Genomic DNA, 21494 nt, shown 5'->3' on the forward strand with positions numbered 1-21494 from the left:
TTGGCCCAAGGTTTTCGTCGGGCCACAAAACTGAAAAGACACAGTTTTACACTTTGATTTGTTTACACTATAAACTGTAGCTATTTATATTACAGTAAATACAGCTGGATATTTTTATTCCTATTTTTTGTCAAAAACAAGTATACTAACAGCAGTCTTGAACAAACTTTTTGTAAGGGTACTTTTTTATATAAACAACACAGACAGGGTCACAATTAAATGACTTTTAATATATTTGTAAGTATATTTGATATGTTTGCTGTTTTTATTACACCAATCACAAATGAACTGTCTTTCTCCAGAGTGAGTGCATCATTTCTAAACCTTTTGTCACATGGGAAACAAGGAATTATTTCCAGAATGAGTTTCAAAGTGACGTTTCAGACTGATGTCACACTGAGGACAGGTGAAAAGCTTCTCTTCAGAATGACATCTAAAACATTTCTCTCTCGAGTGAATACTCATGTGATTCTTAAGGCTTGTTTTCTGTGTGAATCTCTTTCCACACAGTTCGCATGTGAAAGGCTTCTCTCCAATGTGACGTTTTAAATGGGCCTGAAGATATTTCTTGGTTTTGAAACTTTTTACACAGTGATGGCACATGTAACAGCTGTTCCCAATGTGATTTTGTACATGATCCTTAAGTTGATCCCTGTCAGCAAAACTTATTTGACACACATGACATCTAAAACCTTTCTCTCTGGAGTGAATAATCATGTGATTCTTAAGGCTTCTTTTATTTTGGAGTCTCTTTCCACACAGTCCGCAGTTGTTATCCTTCTTTCTAGTGTGAACCCTCATGTGAGACATTAGATGATCATGTGATGTGCAAATCTTCCCACACATTTTGCAGGTGTGAGGATCGTCTCTGGTGTGAATTCTCAAGTGGGCTGTAAAATTCTTTTTCAGTGTAAAACTCTTTCCACAGAGAGGGCATTTGAACGGCTTCACTCCAGTGTGAATTCTCATATGGACATCAACGTTTTCCTTTAGTTTAAAATATTTTTCACACGGTTGGCAGGTAAAAGGGCCTTTTACTTTGTGAATTCTCATGTGGCCTTTAAGACTCGCTTCTTGATTGAAACTCTTTCCACACTGAAAGCACATGAACAGCTTTTCACCAAAGTGAACTCTCATGTGACTCTTAAGATTTACTTTTGCTTTGAAACTCTTCCCACACCGCTTGCAGGTTGGAGGTTTGTGGGTTTTCAAGTGCATTGTAAGGCCTTGTTCTCGACTGAAACTCCTTCCACAGTGTTGACAGGCGAACGGTCTCTCTTCAGTGTGAACTATCATCTGGACTTTAGGCTTTCTAGGTTCTCTTTTACGAGTCTGAGAGTAACTAAAAGATTTTTCCCCAGCCATGACATCATGAAATTTCTCAGTCTGATTTTTTTCTTCAGTTTCATTCAGTTCTTGACTCTTCTCTTTCAGCGCCATCGGGTCTATGGCAAAAAGATACAAAAACAAGTAAAGACCAGTTTATTGGCACAAAGCAAGACATGAAAACATTTAGACAATTTAAACATCAAATTCAACAACATATATTCTAGATCCTATACCCACTGGAAAAATAAAAGTGTAATCTGTAATCTCTGAACCTTGTGTCCTTAGTCTTTGCTTTCTCTAGGACACGTCCCAAATACCAACAAATACCAAATAAAGCAATTTGTCAGCGGACAAAACAAGAGCATGCAAGCGTTTTGCTTAATACCAGTTTTCTGTTTCATTAATTTAGAATAAATATCTGGATAAAAGACCATCACCTTCAATGCAACCTTGTTAAAACACAACTGCTCATTGTTTCATCCAGCCCTGCCCTTCATTACAGCTACTCTATACAGCTAGGTTCGTCCACCATACCTCTTTCCACAACGTCACGTCACACATTGTTTTCTACGAGTGTATGCACACCGGTGGCGCCATTCGGCATCTGTCCACGCCGCCCAGCTCTGACTCAGGACGGTGGTCAAATTCCTGCTGCGCCACAGAGCGACATCTGCATAGTTTTAAATTAAATAAGCTGGAAATTGAGAATAGAATAGAATGTGAGCGTCTGGTGTGCGATACCTCGAAATGTTCTAGACTCGGCGCATCGCTTCCCGTCCCGTGTGCGACCGCCTTTACACAGTGTGTACACCGGACACGAAAGTTGTCGTGTGGAGCCGAGCCACATCAGCTAAAGTCTGTCTAATTTTGTGTCAGCACATCATAAACAGAACGCAGTAGCAGTTGACTGTCAGCGATTTGTGGTGTCATGCCACGATTCATCCAGTGTAGACAGCATCACTGATTATACTGAGCTCTATTGACTGATCTATATATAATGAATCTCTGTTATAGATATTTTTATTCAACACAGTGGCTAAATTAACGAAAAATAAAGCCTCAACAAGTGTTGACATTTCACAACACCACAGCAGTAATGACTTTATGAACTACTTTACTTCTAAAATCGATACTATTAGAGATAAAATTGCAACCATTCAGCCGTCAGCTACAGTATCACATCAGACAGTGCACTATAGACCCCCTGAGGAACAGTTCCACTCATTCTCTACCATAGGAGAGGAAGAATTGTATAAACTTGTTAAATCATCTAAACCAACAACATGTATGTTAGACCCTATACCATCTAAGCTCCTAAAAGAGGTGCTTCCTGAAGTCATAGATCCTCTTCTGACTATTATTAATTCCTCATTGTCATTAGGACATGTCCCCAAAACCTTCAAACTGGCTGTTATTAAGTCTCTCATCAAAAAACCACAACTTGACCCCAAAGAACTAGTTAATTATAGACCAATCTCGAATCTCCCTTTTCTGTCCAAGATACTAGAAAAGGTGGTATCCACACAATTATATTCCTTCTTAGAGAAAAATGGTATATGTGAGGATTTCCAGTCAGGATTTAGACCGTATCATAGTACTGAGACTGCTCTCCTTAGAGTTACAAATGATCTGCTCTTATCATCTGATCGTGGGTGTATCTCTCTATTAGTTTTATTGGATCTTAGTGCTGCGTTTGACACAATTGACCACAACATTCTTTTGCATAGACTTGAATACTTTGTTGGCATCAATGGAAGTGCATTAGCATGGTTTAAATCGTACTTATATGACCGCCATCAGTTCGTAGCAGTGAATGAAGATGTATCCTATCGATCACAAGTGCAGTATGTAGTACCTCAAGGCTCAGTACTCAGTACAGTTCGCGCTTTATATGTTACCCTTGGGAGATATCATCAGGAAACATGGTGTTAGCTTTCACTGTTATGCTGATGATACTCAGCTCAAATTTGAAGACATCACCCAGTCCTACCACACAACCCCTTGTCAAAGCCTTTGTCCTCTGCAGACTGTACAGTCGTGGCCAAAAGTTTTGAGAATTACATAAATATTGGAAATTGGAAAAGTTGCTGCTTAAGTTTTTATAATAGCAATTTGCATATACTCCAGAATGTTATGAAGAGTGATCAGATGAATTGCATAGTCCTTCTTTGCCATGAAAATGAACTTAATCCCAAAAAAACCTTTCCACTGCATTTCATTGCTGTCATTAAAGGACCTGCTGAGATCATTTCAGTAATCGTCTTGTTAACTCAGGTAAGAATGTTGACGAGCACAAGGCTGGAGATCATTATGTCAGCCTGATTGGGTTAGAATGGCAGACTTGACATGTTAAAAGGAGGGTGATGCTTGAAATCATTGTTCTCCCATTGTTAACCATGGTGACCTGCAAAGAAACGCGTGCAGCCATCATTGCGTTGCATAAAAATGGCTTCACAGGCAAGGATATTGTGGCTACTAAGATTGCACCTAAATCAACAATTTACAGGATCATCAAGAACTTCAAGGAAAGAGGTTCAATTCTTGTAAAGAAGGCTTCAGGGCGTCCAAGAAAGTCCAGCAAGCGCCAGGATCGTCTCCTAAAGAGGATTCAGCGGGATCGGAGTGCCACCAGTGCAGAGCTTGCTCAGGAATGGCAGCAGGCAGGTGTGAGCGCATCTGCACACACAGTGAGGACAATACTTCTGGAAGATGGCCTGGTGTCAAGAAGGGCAGCAAAGAAGCCACTTCTCTCCAAAAAACATCAGGGACAGATTGATCTTCTGCAGAAAGTATAGTGAATGGACTGCTGAGGACTGGGGCAAAGTCATATTCTCCGATGAAGCCCCTTTCCGATTGTTTGGGGCATCTGGAAAAAGGCTTGTCCTATTTTGGACTAATTTACTGAATGTTTTTTGTGTAGTATTGAGGTGTAATAAAATATAGATACACATGAGTATCACAATATTTTGTTTGGTGATACTGTATCGATTCTCAAAAATGGAATACTGAAAAAAAAAAATCATAGATTCATGGAAGTTGTTTCTTTTTGAGTTTGCATCCCAACCACTAGATGGCAGTCTTCATCTCTGAATGACAGTGAGAGTGACAGGAAATACTAGCATTAGGGCACACCACTAATGTTAGCATTAATATGGCTTCTAATAATGGAGGGTGAAAGAATTGTCCCTGTTCCTGGTTCAGTGTACAAAGCTGAAGTGTGCCGTCATCTGGGCTTTTGTGGTAACATCCATCACGGGACTGTGTGAAGAGGGGCTCGTGCGGTGCCGTGCAGGACGAGGTGGGCTGTAGGGTCGCAGCGCATCGCACCTGCAGCTTTCTCTCATTTTGGGACTGTTTTGTGCAGCTGGGGTGATGCTTGTGTCGTGGTTTCAGCAATTCCAAACAGAACATTTTAAATACAAAATGAAAAACCTGTGAAATCCAAGTGGAAAGGCTCAACATCTGTATTTATTTTATTGTTTTATATTTGTTTTGTTTTCTTTAGGAATCCTGCACTTAAATAAGCACTTATTTATTAATATTAAGCAGATCAAAAGCAAATAAAAAATGTCATGACATTGTATGTCAAAATCGTAAACTGAAACTGTGAACCTTTAAAGCAGGTTCTAATATATATGGTATTTTTATAAAATACACTCTATATGCATTATACATTTAACTAAAGGATCCTGCAAGAACTTTAATTTCCAACACCCCCACCCTTTACTCGTACTGAACAAAAATTGGTTCAATAACGTTGAATGTTACAGGGACTGATTATTGCAAATGCAGATCCCACTGTGTTCTGGTTAAAATATTTTTTTTTATTTACTTATTGCTAAGGTTCGCATATGGTGGTGCATTCTTACAACATACAGAACTTTTGCTATAAGTTTGATTGCATCATGTAATATACGTGCCTCATTATCACTAGATTTATTTTGATTTTCCGGGTCCGCTATTAGCTTATAGCCGGTTAGAATCAGCAGTGCGGTAGCCGCTAATCGCGCTTATGTCTACCTTAGATTGCAGGTGAGGACACGTTTGAGCTGCTTTCAGCAAAAAAGATGAATTCTGATACATGCGATGACTATCCTTTATGACATGTAGGCATTTAAATATATATATATACACGGAGACACTGAAGAGGGACTTCAGGAGCCTGATCGAGACGGTTCGCAGCACGAAACCCGCAGCGATGATCATTGTGTCAGGACCACTGCCCACAACCGGTTGCATCGGTTTTCGGATCATCAGTACACTGAACCACAAACCGTTTCTGTCAGAAGCGTCCAATTCTAGAACCGAGGAGCTGATGATACTGCACATGTGTGATTCAGTGTGAAGCAGACCGACACACAGAGCGTCTGAACCGAACTGATTCTTTTGGTGATTGATTCTGAACTGATTCTGTGCTAGTGTTATGAGCGCGGGTAAACCGAAGGCTTGAATCAAGGGCAATCTGGCGAAACCTAAGTTCATTTAATAACAAATACATCGCAATGGATTATGTATAGTAAGTGGATCATGGTTTCTGCGCTGATGACACCTAATTTATTTACTTTATATTAGAGGTTGACTGATATATCGGGCCGATATTTGTCATTTTTTTAATATATCGGCATCGGCCGATATCCGTGTTTAGTAGCGCCGATTTAAAGTCAGGCACGTCGGCGGGCAGCCCCGTGTTATTGGTGCGGTGGAAAGTGCTGCTGCTGCATGTGAAGCACCCCAAGCCAAAACTTTTGGAAGATTCAACAGCAGTCCTGGGAGATAAAGGTAGTCAGAGAATTTCACTCTGTAAATGGGGTGGAGAAGTTGGCAGCTCTAACAAACACTGCAGCGTGACGTTACCAAAGTAAACTGTCTCTGACGTTACTCCGCCGCTCACAGACAGCAGCGCGCTCGGAGAGACAGCTGTCCTGGAGCTGCCCAGAACCGTGAATCACATTTGTTCGGAAGCATGATTTGATGCAGACAATAACCAGGTTTCCATCCAACTCATTTGTATTTAGGGATGTCAATATTCGATCATTTCCATGATCGATCGTCGTTTAAATTAATGATCAATTAATAACCTTAATGCTGCAAAATGCGTCTGCAGCGGTATTATTATTATGTGCAAAAGCCACTTGGGAAAAAAAGCTTTCTCACCCGAATTAAAGGGGTTTTAGTCTGAATAAAATGCTAGTAGCAGGACTGTAAAATGAATAGATGTGATTATGATCATTTGATAAAATGAAGAGAGCGCGCCATACGTTGGAGATCATTTTACTTTGTTGACTGTTTCCCGTCAAGGGAGACCGCTGAATGCGCCTCTTTAAATGGTTTCGTGGTGCTCGTTGATGTATTTTAAAACGCATCTGCAATGTTTTCAAATGACACTCTATAGTAGCTAGTGGTGCAACGGATCATCATTGATCAATATCTTCGGTTCGGCACACACGTGAGCCCCGGATTGATTTATGAAAAAAAAAAGTTGCGCATGTTCAGTCCACACTCAGTGGTCATGGCGAGCGGAGGAACGGAGGAGCTTGAACGCCCCGCGCATTTTTGTATTCCCTGTCAGATATAATGATGAAGAAAAGAGGTTAGAGTGAAAATATTGTGCCAGATCTTTATGAACAGGAGAAGAAAACAGCTGTGGATGAACTATCCCGAGCATCCTCTGTTGCGCTCACGACAGACGGGTGGACGTCCAGGGGGACGGAGAGCTCTGAGACGATAACTGCTCTCTTCATCACAGCACACTGGAAGATGAGAAGTCCGGCTATTATGTTAAAAAGAAGATATTATGCCATGTGCACTTTAAGTTGATTTCATATATTTTAATTTAATAATTTAGTGTTAATTAAAAAAAAGACAAAAAGTATGTTTATTTGTCTTGGCCTTCCTTTTTTTTTGCTGATTCGAAAAATGATGCGATCCATACGAGGACGAGCGAGCGCGGGTTTGACTAGATGTATTTGGAGGTTATTGCTCACGTCTCGTTCTGCACATATCCAAATGTTTCCATATTCGCAATGTATCTGAATGTTAAACTATAATATTTTTTATTTTTTTAATGTAAACTAGACGATAAAAGATCCTCTTCACATGAGCAAAAACGTCCTTGGCATAACAGCAGAGTGGACCGGTATACTACGGTCTATTTAAACTGACCAGTGTAACCTTTTAAATGTTTGGTTGACTGTACTTTATTTTAATAATGAACAGACTTCGATGTAAGTTTGAAATTAGAATGCACTTTAGATGTTCTGTGTCATTTATACCAAACACAAATGTTGCTGGTTGCTAGTGTGTTTGCAGCACTACTGTTATTTATTTTTTATATATTTATTTTTTATATTTTTCAGTTTAATGGATTTTTATTTCTAAAATTGTATTTATTTAAATGTATATTTAAGTTTACATTTATGTTCCAACAAACTTGAAAAATTCTACTTGATAAATGCTCTAAAACTTTAATGCAAATGATTGACTTATATATATATATATATATATATATATATATATATATATTACCTGTTTTATATATTTAATACTTGGTCAGTTTATTGATTTGTTTGGTTAACTTTGGATACATTTTTTATTTTAATACCGTGCAGTGCACAAAATTAAGATTCGAGAGATGGTTCAAGTCAGTGCTCAATAAATGATGATAAGTTTAGAAATGTTGTGCATCCACTTATTATTAGTGTTTCATTTTAGCATGCAAATGAAGGGGAAAACTTCAAGATATCGGCCCTAAAAATTGGCAGCACATATCGGCCATCGGCTGACCCTGACCTCTAAACATCGGCATCAGCTATAGAAAAACCCATATCGGTCAATCTCTACTTTATATCTTCAAGACTTAAATCCTCATATGCACATTATTGCTGTTAGTGTATTTGGATGCGTTGTTGCAAAACTTAATTGTAAACTTTTCATGATTATGAGGTTTTTAACTGACTAAAGTTATGATTACGAACTTTGTATATTTGAATGTTTGATAGACGTGACGCCATTACGTCATCGCCAATGATGTCTTTACTTCGAGCGTAAAAGAACCGCCGAACCGTTTTTTTCATCCGGTTTATTGAATCGAACCGTCCGAAAGAACCGGTTCGCGGAAAAGAATCGAACTTTCCATCACTAGTACAATCTATTAAGACTGTGTCTGTTCCCAGAATAGTGAGGTCAAAATATAAATATAATGTAGGATCTAGAAAAAATCTTATCTTGATTAAACCAGAAACATGTAAAGTAAATGAACAAAAACAATTTTTAAAGTTTGGGCTCATAAATATTAGATCACTCAAACCCAAAGCAGTTATTGTAAATGAAATGATCACAGATAATAGTTTTGATGTACTCTGCTTGACTGAAACCTGGCTAAAACCAAATGATTATTTTGGTCTAAATGAGTCTACTCCACTGAACTACTGTTATAAGCATGAGCCCCGTCAGACTGGTCGTGGTGGAGGTGTTGCAACAATATATAGTGATATTCTCAATGTTACCCAGAAAACAGGATACAGGTTTAACTCTTTTGAAATACTTCTGCTAAATGTTACACTGTCAGACATGCAAAAGAAATCTAATGTATCTCTTGCTCTGGCTACTGTGTATAGACCACCAGGGCCGTATACAGAATTCCTAAAAGAATTTGCAGATTTCCTCTCAGACCTTCTAGTTACAGTTGATAAGGCGCTAATCATGGGAGATTTTAATATTCACGTTGATAATGCAAATGATACATTAGGACTTGCGTTTACTGACCTAATAAACTCCTTTGGAGTCAAGCAAAATGTCACCGGGCCCACTCATCATTTTAATCATACACTAGATCTAATTATATCGCATGGAATCGATCTTACTGCTATAGATTTGGTGAACTGGTTCAAAAAGATCCGGTTACATCGAATGATTCGTTCACGAACCGGATATCACAAACTCTCTCACAACAAACACGGAAGAGAAGACAATGCTGAATAAAGTCGTAGTTTTTGCTATTTTTGGACCAAAATGTATTTTCGATGCTTCAAAATATTCTACCTGACCCTCTGATGTCACATGGACTACTTTGATGATGTTTTTCTTCCCTTTCTGGACATGGACAGTAGACCGTACACACAGCTTCAATGGAGGGACTGAGAGCTCTCGGACTAAATCTAAAATATCTTAAACTGTGTTCTGAAGATAAACGGAGGTCTCACGGGTTTGGAACGACATGAGGGTGAGTTATTAGTGACATCATTTTGATTATTGGGTGAACTAATCCTTTAAGCTAACTGAGACTTGTTATAGCACATTTATATCATTGCTCTTTTGTTGTTTTTGATTGCTTGCACTGTCCTCATTTGTAAGTCTCTTTGGATAAAAGCGTCTGCTAATTGAAAAAATGTAAATGTAATTAAGCATATAAAAATGCAATGCTAATTTACATATCCTTTATCACTGCTTAGAATACTATGAAATATGTTGTGTGCCTTATTCTGTGTAAGCCACATCATCTAACAGAAGGATTTATTTCGAAGAATCGACTGATATTATGAAGTGAGTTTGGAGTATCACATATCGTGTGAATCACATTAAATTAGGGCTGCATGATTAATCTAATGAGGACTGGGATTGGGAGCCGCTGTACTAATGTGTGCAGTTTCATTTTTCAAAAATTAAACAAAGTAGTTGTTTATTTTAAGAGACCTATATTATTTTCTCTTGTATAATTAGTATTGCTCTTTAAAAAGAAAAACATTTTTATCTGATTACTTACATGTAATCATTTAACAGACGCTTTTATCTAAAGCAACTTACAAATGAGAACAATAGAAGCAGTCAGGTCAACAAGAGAACAACTACAGTATACAAGTGCAATGACAAGTCTCAGTTAGTCTAGTACAGATCACAATCCTAGTCCTCATTACTTGATTAATCAATGTAATAATCTGTCAAATAATTGATAGCTACACCCCTAGTATTTTCCTCATATTATTTCTGAACATATAATATATATATAAGACAAGTTTGTACAAGATGTAGTTATAAGTTCATGCATCTTTTCTGCAAAAATATTTAACAAGTAATTTACCATTCACATCATGTTCACAACTTCATGTGTGGTGCACTTGGAATATAATTCTTACATGAATTTTTCAAGATGACTAGTTAAACTTGTTAAAAAGTATATAAATAAATAAAAATAAATCAAGATTCTAATGTTTTGCCATATCGCCCAGTCCTATGTAGACTTGCTTGAAGTGGGTAAACAGACGTGCTGGTATTCTGACCCATTCGTTTATTTAATTTTTACATGAAAAAGTACTTATTTAATAGTTCCACAATAAATAAATAAGCCAATAATTAAACGTTTTCAATAGAAAGCATAAGTAAAGCTGTGATATCAAACAGGACCAAACCTCCACTACACCTCCTGCTTTGACCTCACTGTACTACTATACATATATAAGAAAGACTTTGTGAATAAAACAGACCTGTTAGTTCTTCATCTTCATGTTTGACTTCATCTTCACTCTGCTCTACAATAAACGTCATCTCTGCTTGTTCCTCAGGATCTTCTTGTTTGACTGTGAAAGCCTCTTTAATCTTCATGTCTTCACTCTCCTCTATAATAAACATCATCTCGGTTTGTTCCTCATGATCTTCTTGTTTGACTGTGAAAGCTTCTCCAATCTTCATGTCTTCACTCTCCTCTTTAATAAACTCCATCTTTATATCAATGTCTCGAGGATCTCAGTCGTTTCAGTATATCTGTGTAAGATGAGAATAATTAACAGACAGATCTCTGTGTGTGTCTCATTCAGCACACTAGGTCAGTAGTCAGCAGACTAGGTCAGTAGTCAGCGCACTAGGTCAGTAGTCAGCACACTAGGTCAGTAGTCAGCGCACTAGGTCAGTAGTCAGCATACTAGGTCAGTAGTCAGCGCACTAGGTCAGTAGTCAGCGCACTAGGTCAGTAGTCAGCGCACTAGGTCAGTAGTCAGCGCACTAGGTCAGTAGTCAGCGCACTAGGTCAGTAGTCTGCACATTAGTTCAGTAGTCGGCGCACCAGCTCAGTAGTCAGCCCACCAGTTCAGTAGTCAGCGCACTAGGTCAGTAGTCAGCGCACTAGCTCAGTAGTCAGCGCACTAGGTCAGTAGTCAGCGCACTAGGTCAGTAGTCAGCGCACTAGGTCAGTAGTCAGCGCACTAGGTCAGTAGTCAGCGCACTAGTTCAGTAGTCAGCGCACTAGGTCAGTAGTCAGCGCACTAGGTCAGTAGTCAGCGCACTAGGTCAGTAGTCAGCCCACCAGTTCAGTAGTCAGCGCACTAGGTCAGTAGTCAGCGCACTAGTTCAGTAGTCAGCGCACTAGGTCAGTAGTCAGCGCACTAGGTCAGTAGTCAGCGCACTAGGTCAGTAGTCAGCGCACTAGGTCAGTAGTCTGCACATTAGTTCAGTAGTCGGCGCACCAGCTCAGTAGTCAGCCCACCAGTTCAGTAGTCAGCGCACTAGCTCAGTAGTCAGCGCACTAGCTCAGTAGTCAGCGCACTAGGTCAGTAGTCAGCGCACTAGGTCAGTAGTCAGCGCACTAGGTCAGTAGTCAGCGCACTAGGTCAGTAGTCAGCGCACTAGTTCAGTAGTCAGCGCACTAGGTCAGTAGTCAGCGCACTAGTTCAGTAGTCAGCGCACTAGGTCAGTAGTCAGCGCCAGGGGCGTAGCACCAAATTCTGGGCCCTATGCACAAGCAGTGGCCATGGGCCCCCGTAAGCTCGAGGTTCACAACTACCTACAACTAACCTTACTACTAATCTAAGAACTCTTATATGTATAACAAAAAAAAGCCTTATTACACAACTTCTCTGAATTTCTGTTTTATTTGCAGAATGCTTAAAAGCTAACAGTAGATGCCACCAAAGGTAGCCTAACATTATAGGCATGCATGAAAATTGAAACACTTTTTCATTTGGCTGAAGAGAACAGCTTTTTAATGCTTAATGTACAAAATGCCTAATTTACAATGAAAGATAAAAAAAAAAACTTAACTCACTTGTCAATTTCCATTAATAAGGAGCAAAAAAAAAAACTTCCACAAAGTGCTAAACACTGAAATTTATACCCCAGTTAGTGCCCACTGACGGGTCTTCTTGGTGGCAAAATCCTTGATGAGGTCCTTAAAGTCCAGTTTTCTTGCCAACTGACTTTCAATGGAGAGAAGGGCAAGGCTGTTCAATCTATCCTGACTCATTGTTGATCTCAGGTAGTTTTTAACCAGTTTCATCTTACTGAAAGCCCTCTCACCACCAGCAACCGTTACAGGTAAGGTACAGAAAATCCTCAGTGCAATGCATGTTTCTCCAAAAATGCTCTGTAGTTGTAGCTTATATATGGCATTAAGGAGCTGAAGAGGGGACAGGTTATGGGCAAATGTGGCATTATATACTGTCTTTAGGAGCAGCATCTCATTCTCAAATTCAACTGTGAGATCTTTTGGGTATGTTCTAGTCAGAGCCCGACATGTTGCCTTTATCTGTTCTTCTGACATATCCCCCAACCTCAGAAGAGGTGCAAAAGATTCACATAAGGTGGCTGTAGTCTGGAACCTTTCACTTAGATCGCTGATGATGCTATCAATGGCAACAAAAAACACATTGTTTCTGAATACCTGCTCTGCACTACACTCAGTCTCATCCTCACTCCTCCTCTCATCAGACATTAATTTCCTTTTCCGTTTCCGCCTCTCCTCACTTCTAAATTGAGCAGGGATCTCCATGGCTTGGGCTACTAAGGAAGCTTCAGTGAGAAGGGAGTCCCATTTATTACGAATAGCCTGTATTTCCTCCTGTAGATCCTTGATATTTGCAGCCTGACTATCCAAAGAAATATCCCCTGTCTGAAGGATTAGATTTCGATTTTCAATACACTGTAGCACCTTTACCCACACAGTTAGGAGAACTACTGCATCAAAGGTTTTAAAATAACTATTTAAGCCATTTGCCTCAGACTTCGCTTCACTTGTAAGGTTGCATGTGTCTAATACACCTTCTAGTGCCACCAGAACAGAGGGTAAATGAGAGGCCACAACTCGCACAGCAGCAATCCGTGCACCCCATCGAGTGTCAGACAGGCGATGAAGAGAGCATCCAGTTTCTTTCTTTAAGATTGCCCATCGCTCTGGACTAGCACTGAAGAAATTATAGAGGCGATTAACATTACCAAAAAATGTTGCAACCTCCTGACATGATTCAGCTGCGTGTACACCCACCAAATTTAGGGTATGAGATGCACAGGGGGAGTATATTGCAAACGGATTTGCTTTTAGAATCTGAGCTTGCACGCCTTTCAGTTTCCCTGACATATTGGCTCCATTGTCATAGCCTTGTCCTCTGCAGTCCTCTAATGGTATGCCACTGTCTTGCAGCACAGCTTGAATCATTTCAGAAATGTCCTTGCCTGTCTTTTTGTAAAAGTCTTTAAATTGACAGAATCTCTCAGTTATCTTCCAAACACTGCTTTCAACATCTTGATGCACATATCTTAATAACAGTACATTCTGTTCAGTGTGAGAGATATCTGGTGTGGAGTCACATATCACAGAGTAATAGATTGCAGTTTCTCTTTCTGCCAGGATGGTGTTTAGCACTCTTTTGCCACAGATATCAATAAACTCATTCTGTGTCTCAGGACTCAGATAGTGTGTTAACCTTGAACCTTCTTTCTTTTGCCTTAATTTCTCTAAGTGCTCTTCTAAAACGGAATCATAACGTGCCAGCAACTCTAAAGTGCCGAGAAAGTTTCCATTGTGTACATCACCTAGATTTGAAGTTTTGCCTCTAAATGGAAGATTTCTTGATGCTAAATGAAGGGTCACATCCAAAAGCCTCTCAAGAATAATTCTATTCTTTTCTATTTCTGTCTGTATTTGTTTCTGAATGCGACCATCAACTCCTGTTCCAGACAATAATGAATGCTGAAGGCTTTTCCATTTCAAATAACATTCCTTATGAGGCATGTTTGTTTCGTGTTCTGGTAATTTTCGGTACATTCTTTGCCATTTCATGTGTGATATTTTCATACCATCGTTACTGTTGAGAGCACTTCTAGATGGCTTTTTGAGCTCATGAGAAAACAGAAGGCACGGGATGCAATACAGAGCCTCTGCACTTTCACTATATGTTAGCCAATCTCTTTTGATTTTCTCACGGCCATTGGCCGACTTTGCAAATTGAAGGTAGTTAGGAAATGGTTTCCCTTCCTTGTCTTTTGCTGTGATTTTATTTGTTTTTTCTTTGCTTGCCAATCTGCGAACTATTGTGTCTCTCTCTTCATTAGTCAACTTCTCTGGCCATAGTGCTGGATCCTCAGGCAATGGCATATACTCCTTTGCACTGCCCTGACTACTTTCTGACCTCTCTTCATCCTTTTCACTTCCTTCAGAACCCTCTCTGCTTTCACTTCCTTCATTTCCATCATCCTCTATCACATCTTCTCTATCTACCTGGACAGACCCCTCTACAAGCGTATGAAACAAAGATATATTATTCCAATGTAGCCTAATGGATGTGATTGAACTTGCTTAACATTTAAATATTTTGTATAACACTTAATAAAAACTTTAATAAAAAAAATAAATAAAAAAAATTAATAAAAAAAATAAAAAGTGCCATTTTATTTTTCTTATGGATGTGTCAAAAAAATAGTTTCTTAATTAGGCTAGCCAAACAGCTAGACTACAGTAAAAGGCAGAGCATGACTTAGTGTTGCTAAACACATTACAGTATAAACAGCTAAAATTATGTGCTTTCATTTTAAACTACAGTATAGACTCACCTTGTCTTAAGTCCACAGTATCAGATGATGAGGGGTCTGTTGCTGCTGCATCACCCTCTGTGACATTTTCTGAAACTGAGTGCCATGCGTTTCACAAGTTAGCTTTGCTACTAATATCCTCATGAACCTATATGACATTGAGCCTACAAAGTTAGACTATTATAGTCCAATAACAAATATTAATTTAGTTTTCGAATTAGTATACTATTGAAATGGTGTAGGCTATGCAAACAAGGCATCATGTAATTTCTAATTTTGTGTTATGCCGTTGTGTTATATTAGCACACTGATAATAATCGCGGTGGTATTGAAGTGTTTTGTAACCACAGCAGGAGTTAATTTGTAGACTATTTGCTCTCACATTTTGGCCTCACCTTTCTTGGGAAAGAAGTCCGTTAGCAGTTGCTTTCCCTCATTTCATTTTCTATCTCTTTCCTGCCTCTCTTTTCTTTTCTGAGAACCGGATTTTGTTTTCTTTGACATCATCTTCCGCTGCACAGTTCAGCACTACCGTTTGCCGCTTCAGCAGAATGAACGCCACTTTAAATGCGCCTAGTCATAAAGCGCGGTAAAGGTGGACTAAACCATTTCGTGCAAGGGAGAGGGTGCCTGTCCTCAGACACTATATGTACTTGGACACCATTTAATACATCAATCGACTGATGCATGCATTTACCCAAAATATTAGCATTTACATTAGTTAACAACATTTATTGTGATCTTAAAATTATATCTAAAGGAAAATAAAATTTCACTCCTCAGGGGCCCTCCCCCCACTTGGGGCCCTGGTAATTTAGTCCCACTTTTCACCCAACTACGACGCCCCTGGTCAGCGCACTAGCTCAGTAGTCTGCACATTAGTTCAGTAGTCAGCACACTAGGTCAGTAGTCAGCGCACTAGGTCAGTAGTCAGCGCACTAGGTCAGTAGTCAGCGCACTAGGTCAGTAGTCAGCGCACTAGGTCAGTAGTCAGCGCACTAGGTCAGTAGTCGGCGCACTAGGTCAGTAGTCAGCGCACTAGGTCAGTAGTCTGCAAATTAGTTCAGTAGTCAGCACATTAGTTCAGTAGTCAGTACACTAGTTCAGTAGTCAGCACACTAGTTCAGTACACTAGTTCAGTAGTCGGCGCACGAGGTCAATAGACAGCGCACTAGGTCAGTAGTCTGCACATTAGTTCAGTAGTCAGCGCACTAGATCAGTAGTCAGCGCACTAGGTCAGTAGTCAGCGCACTAGGTCAGTAGTCTGCAAGTTAGTTCAGTAGTCAGTACATTAGTTCAGTAGTCAGCACATTAGTTCAGTAGTCAGTACACTAGTTCAGTAGTCAGCGCACTAGTTCAGTACACTAGTTCAGTAGTCAGCGCACTAGGTCAGTAGTCAGCGCACTAGGTCAGTAGTCTGCAAATTAGTTCAGTATTCAGTACATTAGTTCAGTAGTCAGCACACTAGTTCAGTAAACTAGTTCAGTAGTTGGCGCACGAGGTCAATTGACAGCGCACTAGGTCAGTACTCAGCGCACTAGGTCAGTAGTCAGCGCACTAGGTCAGTAGTCAGCACACTAGGTCAGTAGTCAGCACACTAGGTCAGTAGTCAGCGCACTAGGTCAGTAGTCAGCGCACTAGGTCAGTAGTCAGCGCTAAAGCCCTGCATTTCAGCCTGAGCCCGACGGGCCCCGACTTATTTATGCCCCTAGGGCCGGGCTTCGGGCCAATTTTCACGTTATAGCTCACATGCGGGCCGGGCCTCGGGCCTTTTATCCTTCTATTTATATTTTTAGACATTATATAAAAAAAAAAATGAGAAGTTGACGTCGACGATAGAAAAACAAACATAGACATTTCATAACCTCATAACTTTCATAATCTGATAATTCAACCCGTTATAATTATACTGACAAACTGTCATGACAGTCTCACGCACGCTTTTCCGTCAGCGCGACCCACGATTATACTTCACTTATATCCACTTACTGTAGTAGTAGCTATTATAGGCCTCTAAATTAATGTATTAATCATAGCCTAGTTGGCCAACTAATAATTATAAAATGATGATTCATGCAGCGGCGAGCATTTCTGTGTCTGCACCTGTTGTTGCGGGCCACGCAGCAAAGAAGAGAGCGCTGGCCGAGTTTGAAAACATTGTGGAGCAGGACGAGGATGACGACGATGAAGTACAGCAATACATGCGCCTCAATCACAACATGGAAGGTGATGGACGAGATGTGCTGCTATGGTGGAAACAGCACGAGACTGGCAAGACTGGCTCGCTCTGTGTTTAGTGTCCCGCCAGCAGCAGCAGCAGTGAACGTGTCTTCAGCGCAGCGGGAAGAGTGATGGAAGAGAGGAGGAGTGGGTTAAAACCTTCCTCACTGGATGCTATTCTTTTTCTCCACGATGCTCTGTAAGAGACTGTTCTAACTTTTCATTTGACTGGACTTTATTTTCGTTTAACTGTTGGAAACTAATTGAAAAAAGAATGGACATGTTCTGTGGTGCATTTTTGAGGTAAAATAACCTGCAAGTTTGTTTTTAATTAATTAAATTTGTTTAGTTTGTAGGCTATTTCTCATTTCGTTTGCGAGCGCTGTTGCGAGCCTGCCTCAGTATTTCAATTTTCTTTTTATTTTACTCACTGTGGTTTAATAAATAAACATATATTAAACTAACTGTCTGTGTGATATGCTTGAAGTGTTTTATATCTATGGATTTTATTGTAGCCAAGTAAAGTATTAGCGTTAATTTGAGAGGCTTAATTGATTAAATATGTTTTAGGCTACTTGCTGTCGGCTCGGCTGATTAACGTAAATCTTCATTTAAAAAAAAAATGCTCCAAACATTTTTCTAAATTAACTTGATAAAGAAATGAAAAGAAACATAACACAAAACTGACCCCTTTTTTAATTGTTGCAAATATGGCAGGCTTCTGCTGTGTAATAAAATAAATAAATAAATAAATAAAAACACGGGCTCGTGTCGGACTCGGGCTGATAATTCTGATGAGCTGTCGGACACGGGTCGGGCTAGGGTCTGAGCGTCTCGTGCCAGGGCCGGGCTCGGGCCTAGATTTGAGGCCCGTGCAGGGCTCTAGTCAGCGCACTAGGTCAGTAGTCAGCGCACTAGGTCAGTAGTCTGCACATTAGTTCAGTAGTCAGCGCACTAGGTCAGTAGTCAGCGCACTAGGTCAGTAGTCTGCACATTATTTCAGTAGTCAGCGCACTAGGTCAGTAGTCAGCACACTAGGTCAGTAGTCAGCACACTAGGTCAGTAGTCAGCGCACTAGGTCAGTAGTCTGCAAATTAGTTCAGTAGTCAGTACATTAGTTCAGTAGTCAGTACACTAGTTCAGTAGTCAGCACACTAGTTCAGTAGTCGGCGCACGAGGTCAATAGACAGCGCACTAGGTCAGTAGTCAGCGCACTAGGTCAGTAGTCAGCGCACTAGGTCAGTAGTCAGCGCACTAGGTCAGTAGTCTGCACAGTAGGTCAGTAGTCAGCGCACTAGGTCAGTAGTCAGCGCACTAGGTCAGTAGTCAGTACATTAGTTCAGTAGTCAGCACACTAGTTCAGTAGTCTGCACAGTAGGTCAGTAGTCAGCGCACTAGGTCAGTAGTCAGCGCACTAGGTCAGTAGTCAGTACATTAGTTCAGTAGTCAGTACACTAGTTCAGTAGTCAGCACACTGGTTCAGCACACTAGTTCAGTAGTCAGCACACTGATTCAGCAGTGAACACACTAGTAAGGGGGTTTGAGTAGAAATATTTTTCAAAGGGGGGAGGGGGATAGGTTCACGAACTAGATTTTTAAAAAAATACAAAATAACATTAAAGCTGCAGTCGGTAACTTTTGTCGCTCTAGCGGTTAATAAACAGAACTGCTTGCGTGTTGCGGAAGGATATTGTAGCCAGAGCTACTTCTCTCTGTTTATGTCTATGAAGAATCACAAAGGTACTGGGTTACTCCGCCGCGGTACCCCTGAACCAATCTAAAATAGTCCGAATATAAACACTTATTATAGGTGTACCCTAGTGATTCAGGACAGGCTAAAAACACGGTTTGGAAAATGGAATCATGGTGTCCTCGCTTATTATATACATTTTGTATACTTTAAACACAAAAAAAAGTTACCGACCGCAGCTGCCCAGTACCTTTGTGATTCTTCATAGACATAAACAGAGAGAAGTAGGTCTGGCTACAATGTCCTTCCGCAACACGCAAGCAGTTCTGTTTATTAACCGCTAGAGCGTCAAAAGTTACCGACTGCAGCTTTAACTTCTTGAATTAAAAGAAAATAAGTTAAAAACAGTTTCTTCTTAAGAATGTTTTGTGAATCCGGCCTCAGGTTTGTTGTGCTTCTTTGGGCCCAACATTTTCTGTTTAAATAACCTTAGCTATGTACAATTGTTTTGACTATAAACCTAAAATATAATTTTTAATTAGAAATATGAAAATACAACAATTACAAAAAAACACATATTTCACAAAAACATGATTTCTGTTAACATTGGAGTTAACTTTTCAGGTTTCCTAGAACATGGATCTTAAATAGAAAATGACACGCACCTTTTTGTTTACTCATAAAAATGGTTCATTACTTTAATTCCCTTTACTCATAAAACGGTTAATTAACGCTATTAGATACATTATAACGTTAAATGACCAACTAACTCATATGTAAGATCTCTATAAAACGATTAAATAAACGATTTAAAAACAAACCTTTCGTCAGCAGAACCTTAGCGCGGCGCAACCTTATGATGTCACGCCAGTACACCAAAATAAAAGTCCCATTCATACGGTAAAAAATAAAAATCACATTCAAAAACAAAACATAAAATAACGGATTGATTTTAAGGATAAATCACAGATTCCCAGAGCTATCAATACCACTGAGATATATATATATATATATATTTTTTTTTTTTTTTTTTTTTTTGACTTCGATATTCTCAATAGGGGATAAATTCCAGTTTCCTGATCTTTACCATAAAGTTTTACAATAACTAAATCGTTACAACTGGGTGTAGGGGGTTTGATATCAAGCTTTTAAAGCACAGCATAGGCACATACAACTAGGGCTGGACGATTAATCAAATGCGATTGTTATGTGCATTTTGTTAGTAAAGCCGGTTCTGTAATCAGCAGTATATAATTATCACCTGCTTTCAGGTGGAGGAACATTTACTACACAGAGCCGCCGTTCACTGACAAGTTACAACACAAACATCGTAGACAATTTTATTGCATGATCATGAAATCGAAGAAATCGGTTGTGATAATGACAGCTGTTTGCGTAGCTTCTCAGTGAACTATGGCTCTTTATTGTAAATGTTGTTCCATCTGAGGGCATGTGAAAATACCACATTTAATAACATGGTTTTACACCAAACTCACTTCATAACGTCAGTCAAGTGTTTGAAATAAATACTTCCGTTAGATGATGAGGCTTCTTACACAGAATAAGGCATACAACAGATTTCATATTATTCTAAGCACCGAAAACAGCACTGCATTAGACAATATACTTTATTTTAATATAAAATTATAATAATATGAACTCAGATAAACCATATATTGTTGTAGTCATGTGTTTATTAGTAACTTTGAGTCAATGAGAGCAGTTAGAGCTTCAGTTTATTCCATAGACAGTAAAAGAAATGGACACAGCGACCCCATTGGAACTCAATTGAGTCAAGTGAAGCCAATTTGTAGCGTTTTTTAGCACTTCCGTTTCTGACTCGCAGACTCAAACTAAGCTTGATGATGTCAGCAACCTGTCTGACAGATGTAAATCTTCTAGTAGCTGTGCGTGAAAACTGCCATCGTTATTCTTGCAGAGACGGCGAGCTTGAGCGGGGAGTTCTTTGGCGTGAGTGAGCAGGAGTAAGTATTCTGATTAATTATTTTGTATAGTATTTAAAAATGTAACGCCAGTACGCCATATTAAGTTAATTGCCTGCGAGCTTCTCCTCCTGTCTGTACGGTAATGCGACAGAGAGTCGAGTGGTTATGACGCAATCGTTAGCCTATTTTTACAAAAACTGTTTCTACGGGGGCCATAATGTAACATAGAAGGTAATGGAGCCCTTTATACATTGTTGTGTATCTTTAGAAATAAATAATGGACAAACAGAGTCTTTAAACGCCTCAGATGTAAAGTTATTCGCTGTCAAAGTGACGCCAAAATGAATAGGAGTCAATGGGATGCTGACGCAAGTGAAGCTCTGCTACAAGATGGTGGCACGCGGCCGACTTCAACTTCCGGTCGACTTCCTTGCCGCCTAGTTTATTCAGCCACCGCTATATGCATTTCCTGGGTTTCTTCTTCGTGTCATTTTTGGATTTTCAGCTCGAGAGCACCC

The 21494-nt window shown here is 39.7% G+C and overlaps 1 protein-coding gene across 1 annotated transcript; it reads right to left on the minus strand.

Moving 5' to 3' along the window:
- Positions 1–209: 209 nt before the first annotated feature.
- Positions 210–19935, minus strand: LOC132106056 (zinc finger protein OZF-like). Its single transcript, XM_059511672.1, has 3 exons — positions 19852–19935; positions 10809–11085; positions 210–1445 (listed from the first exon to the last, which is right to left on the minus strand). The coding sequence occupies exons 2-3, from the start codon at positions 11041–11043 to the stop codon at positions 331–333; spliced, it is 1350 nt and encodes a 449-aa protein (XP_059367655.1). The 5' UTR covers positions 11044–11085; positions 19852–19935; the 3' UTR covers positions 210–330.
- Positions 19936–21494: the final 1559 nt, after the last annotated feature.

The sequence above is a fragment of the Carassius carassius genome, chromosome 26 (assembly GCF_963082965.1).
Source record: "Carassius carassius chromosome 26, fCarCar2.1, whole genome shotgun sequence".
Lineage (NCBI taxonomy): Eukaryota > Metazoa > Chordata > Actinopteri > Cypriniformes > Cyprinidae > Carassius > Carassius carassius.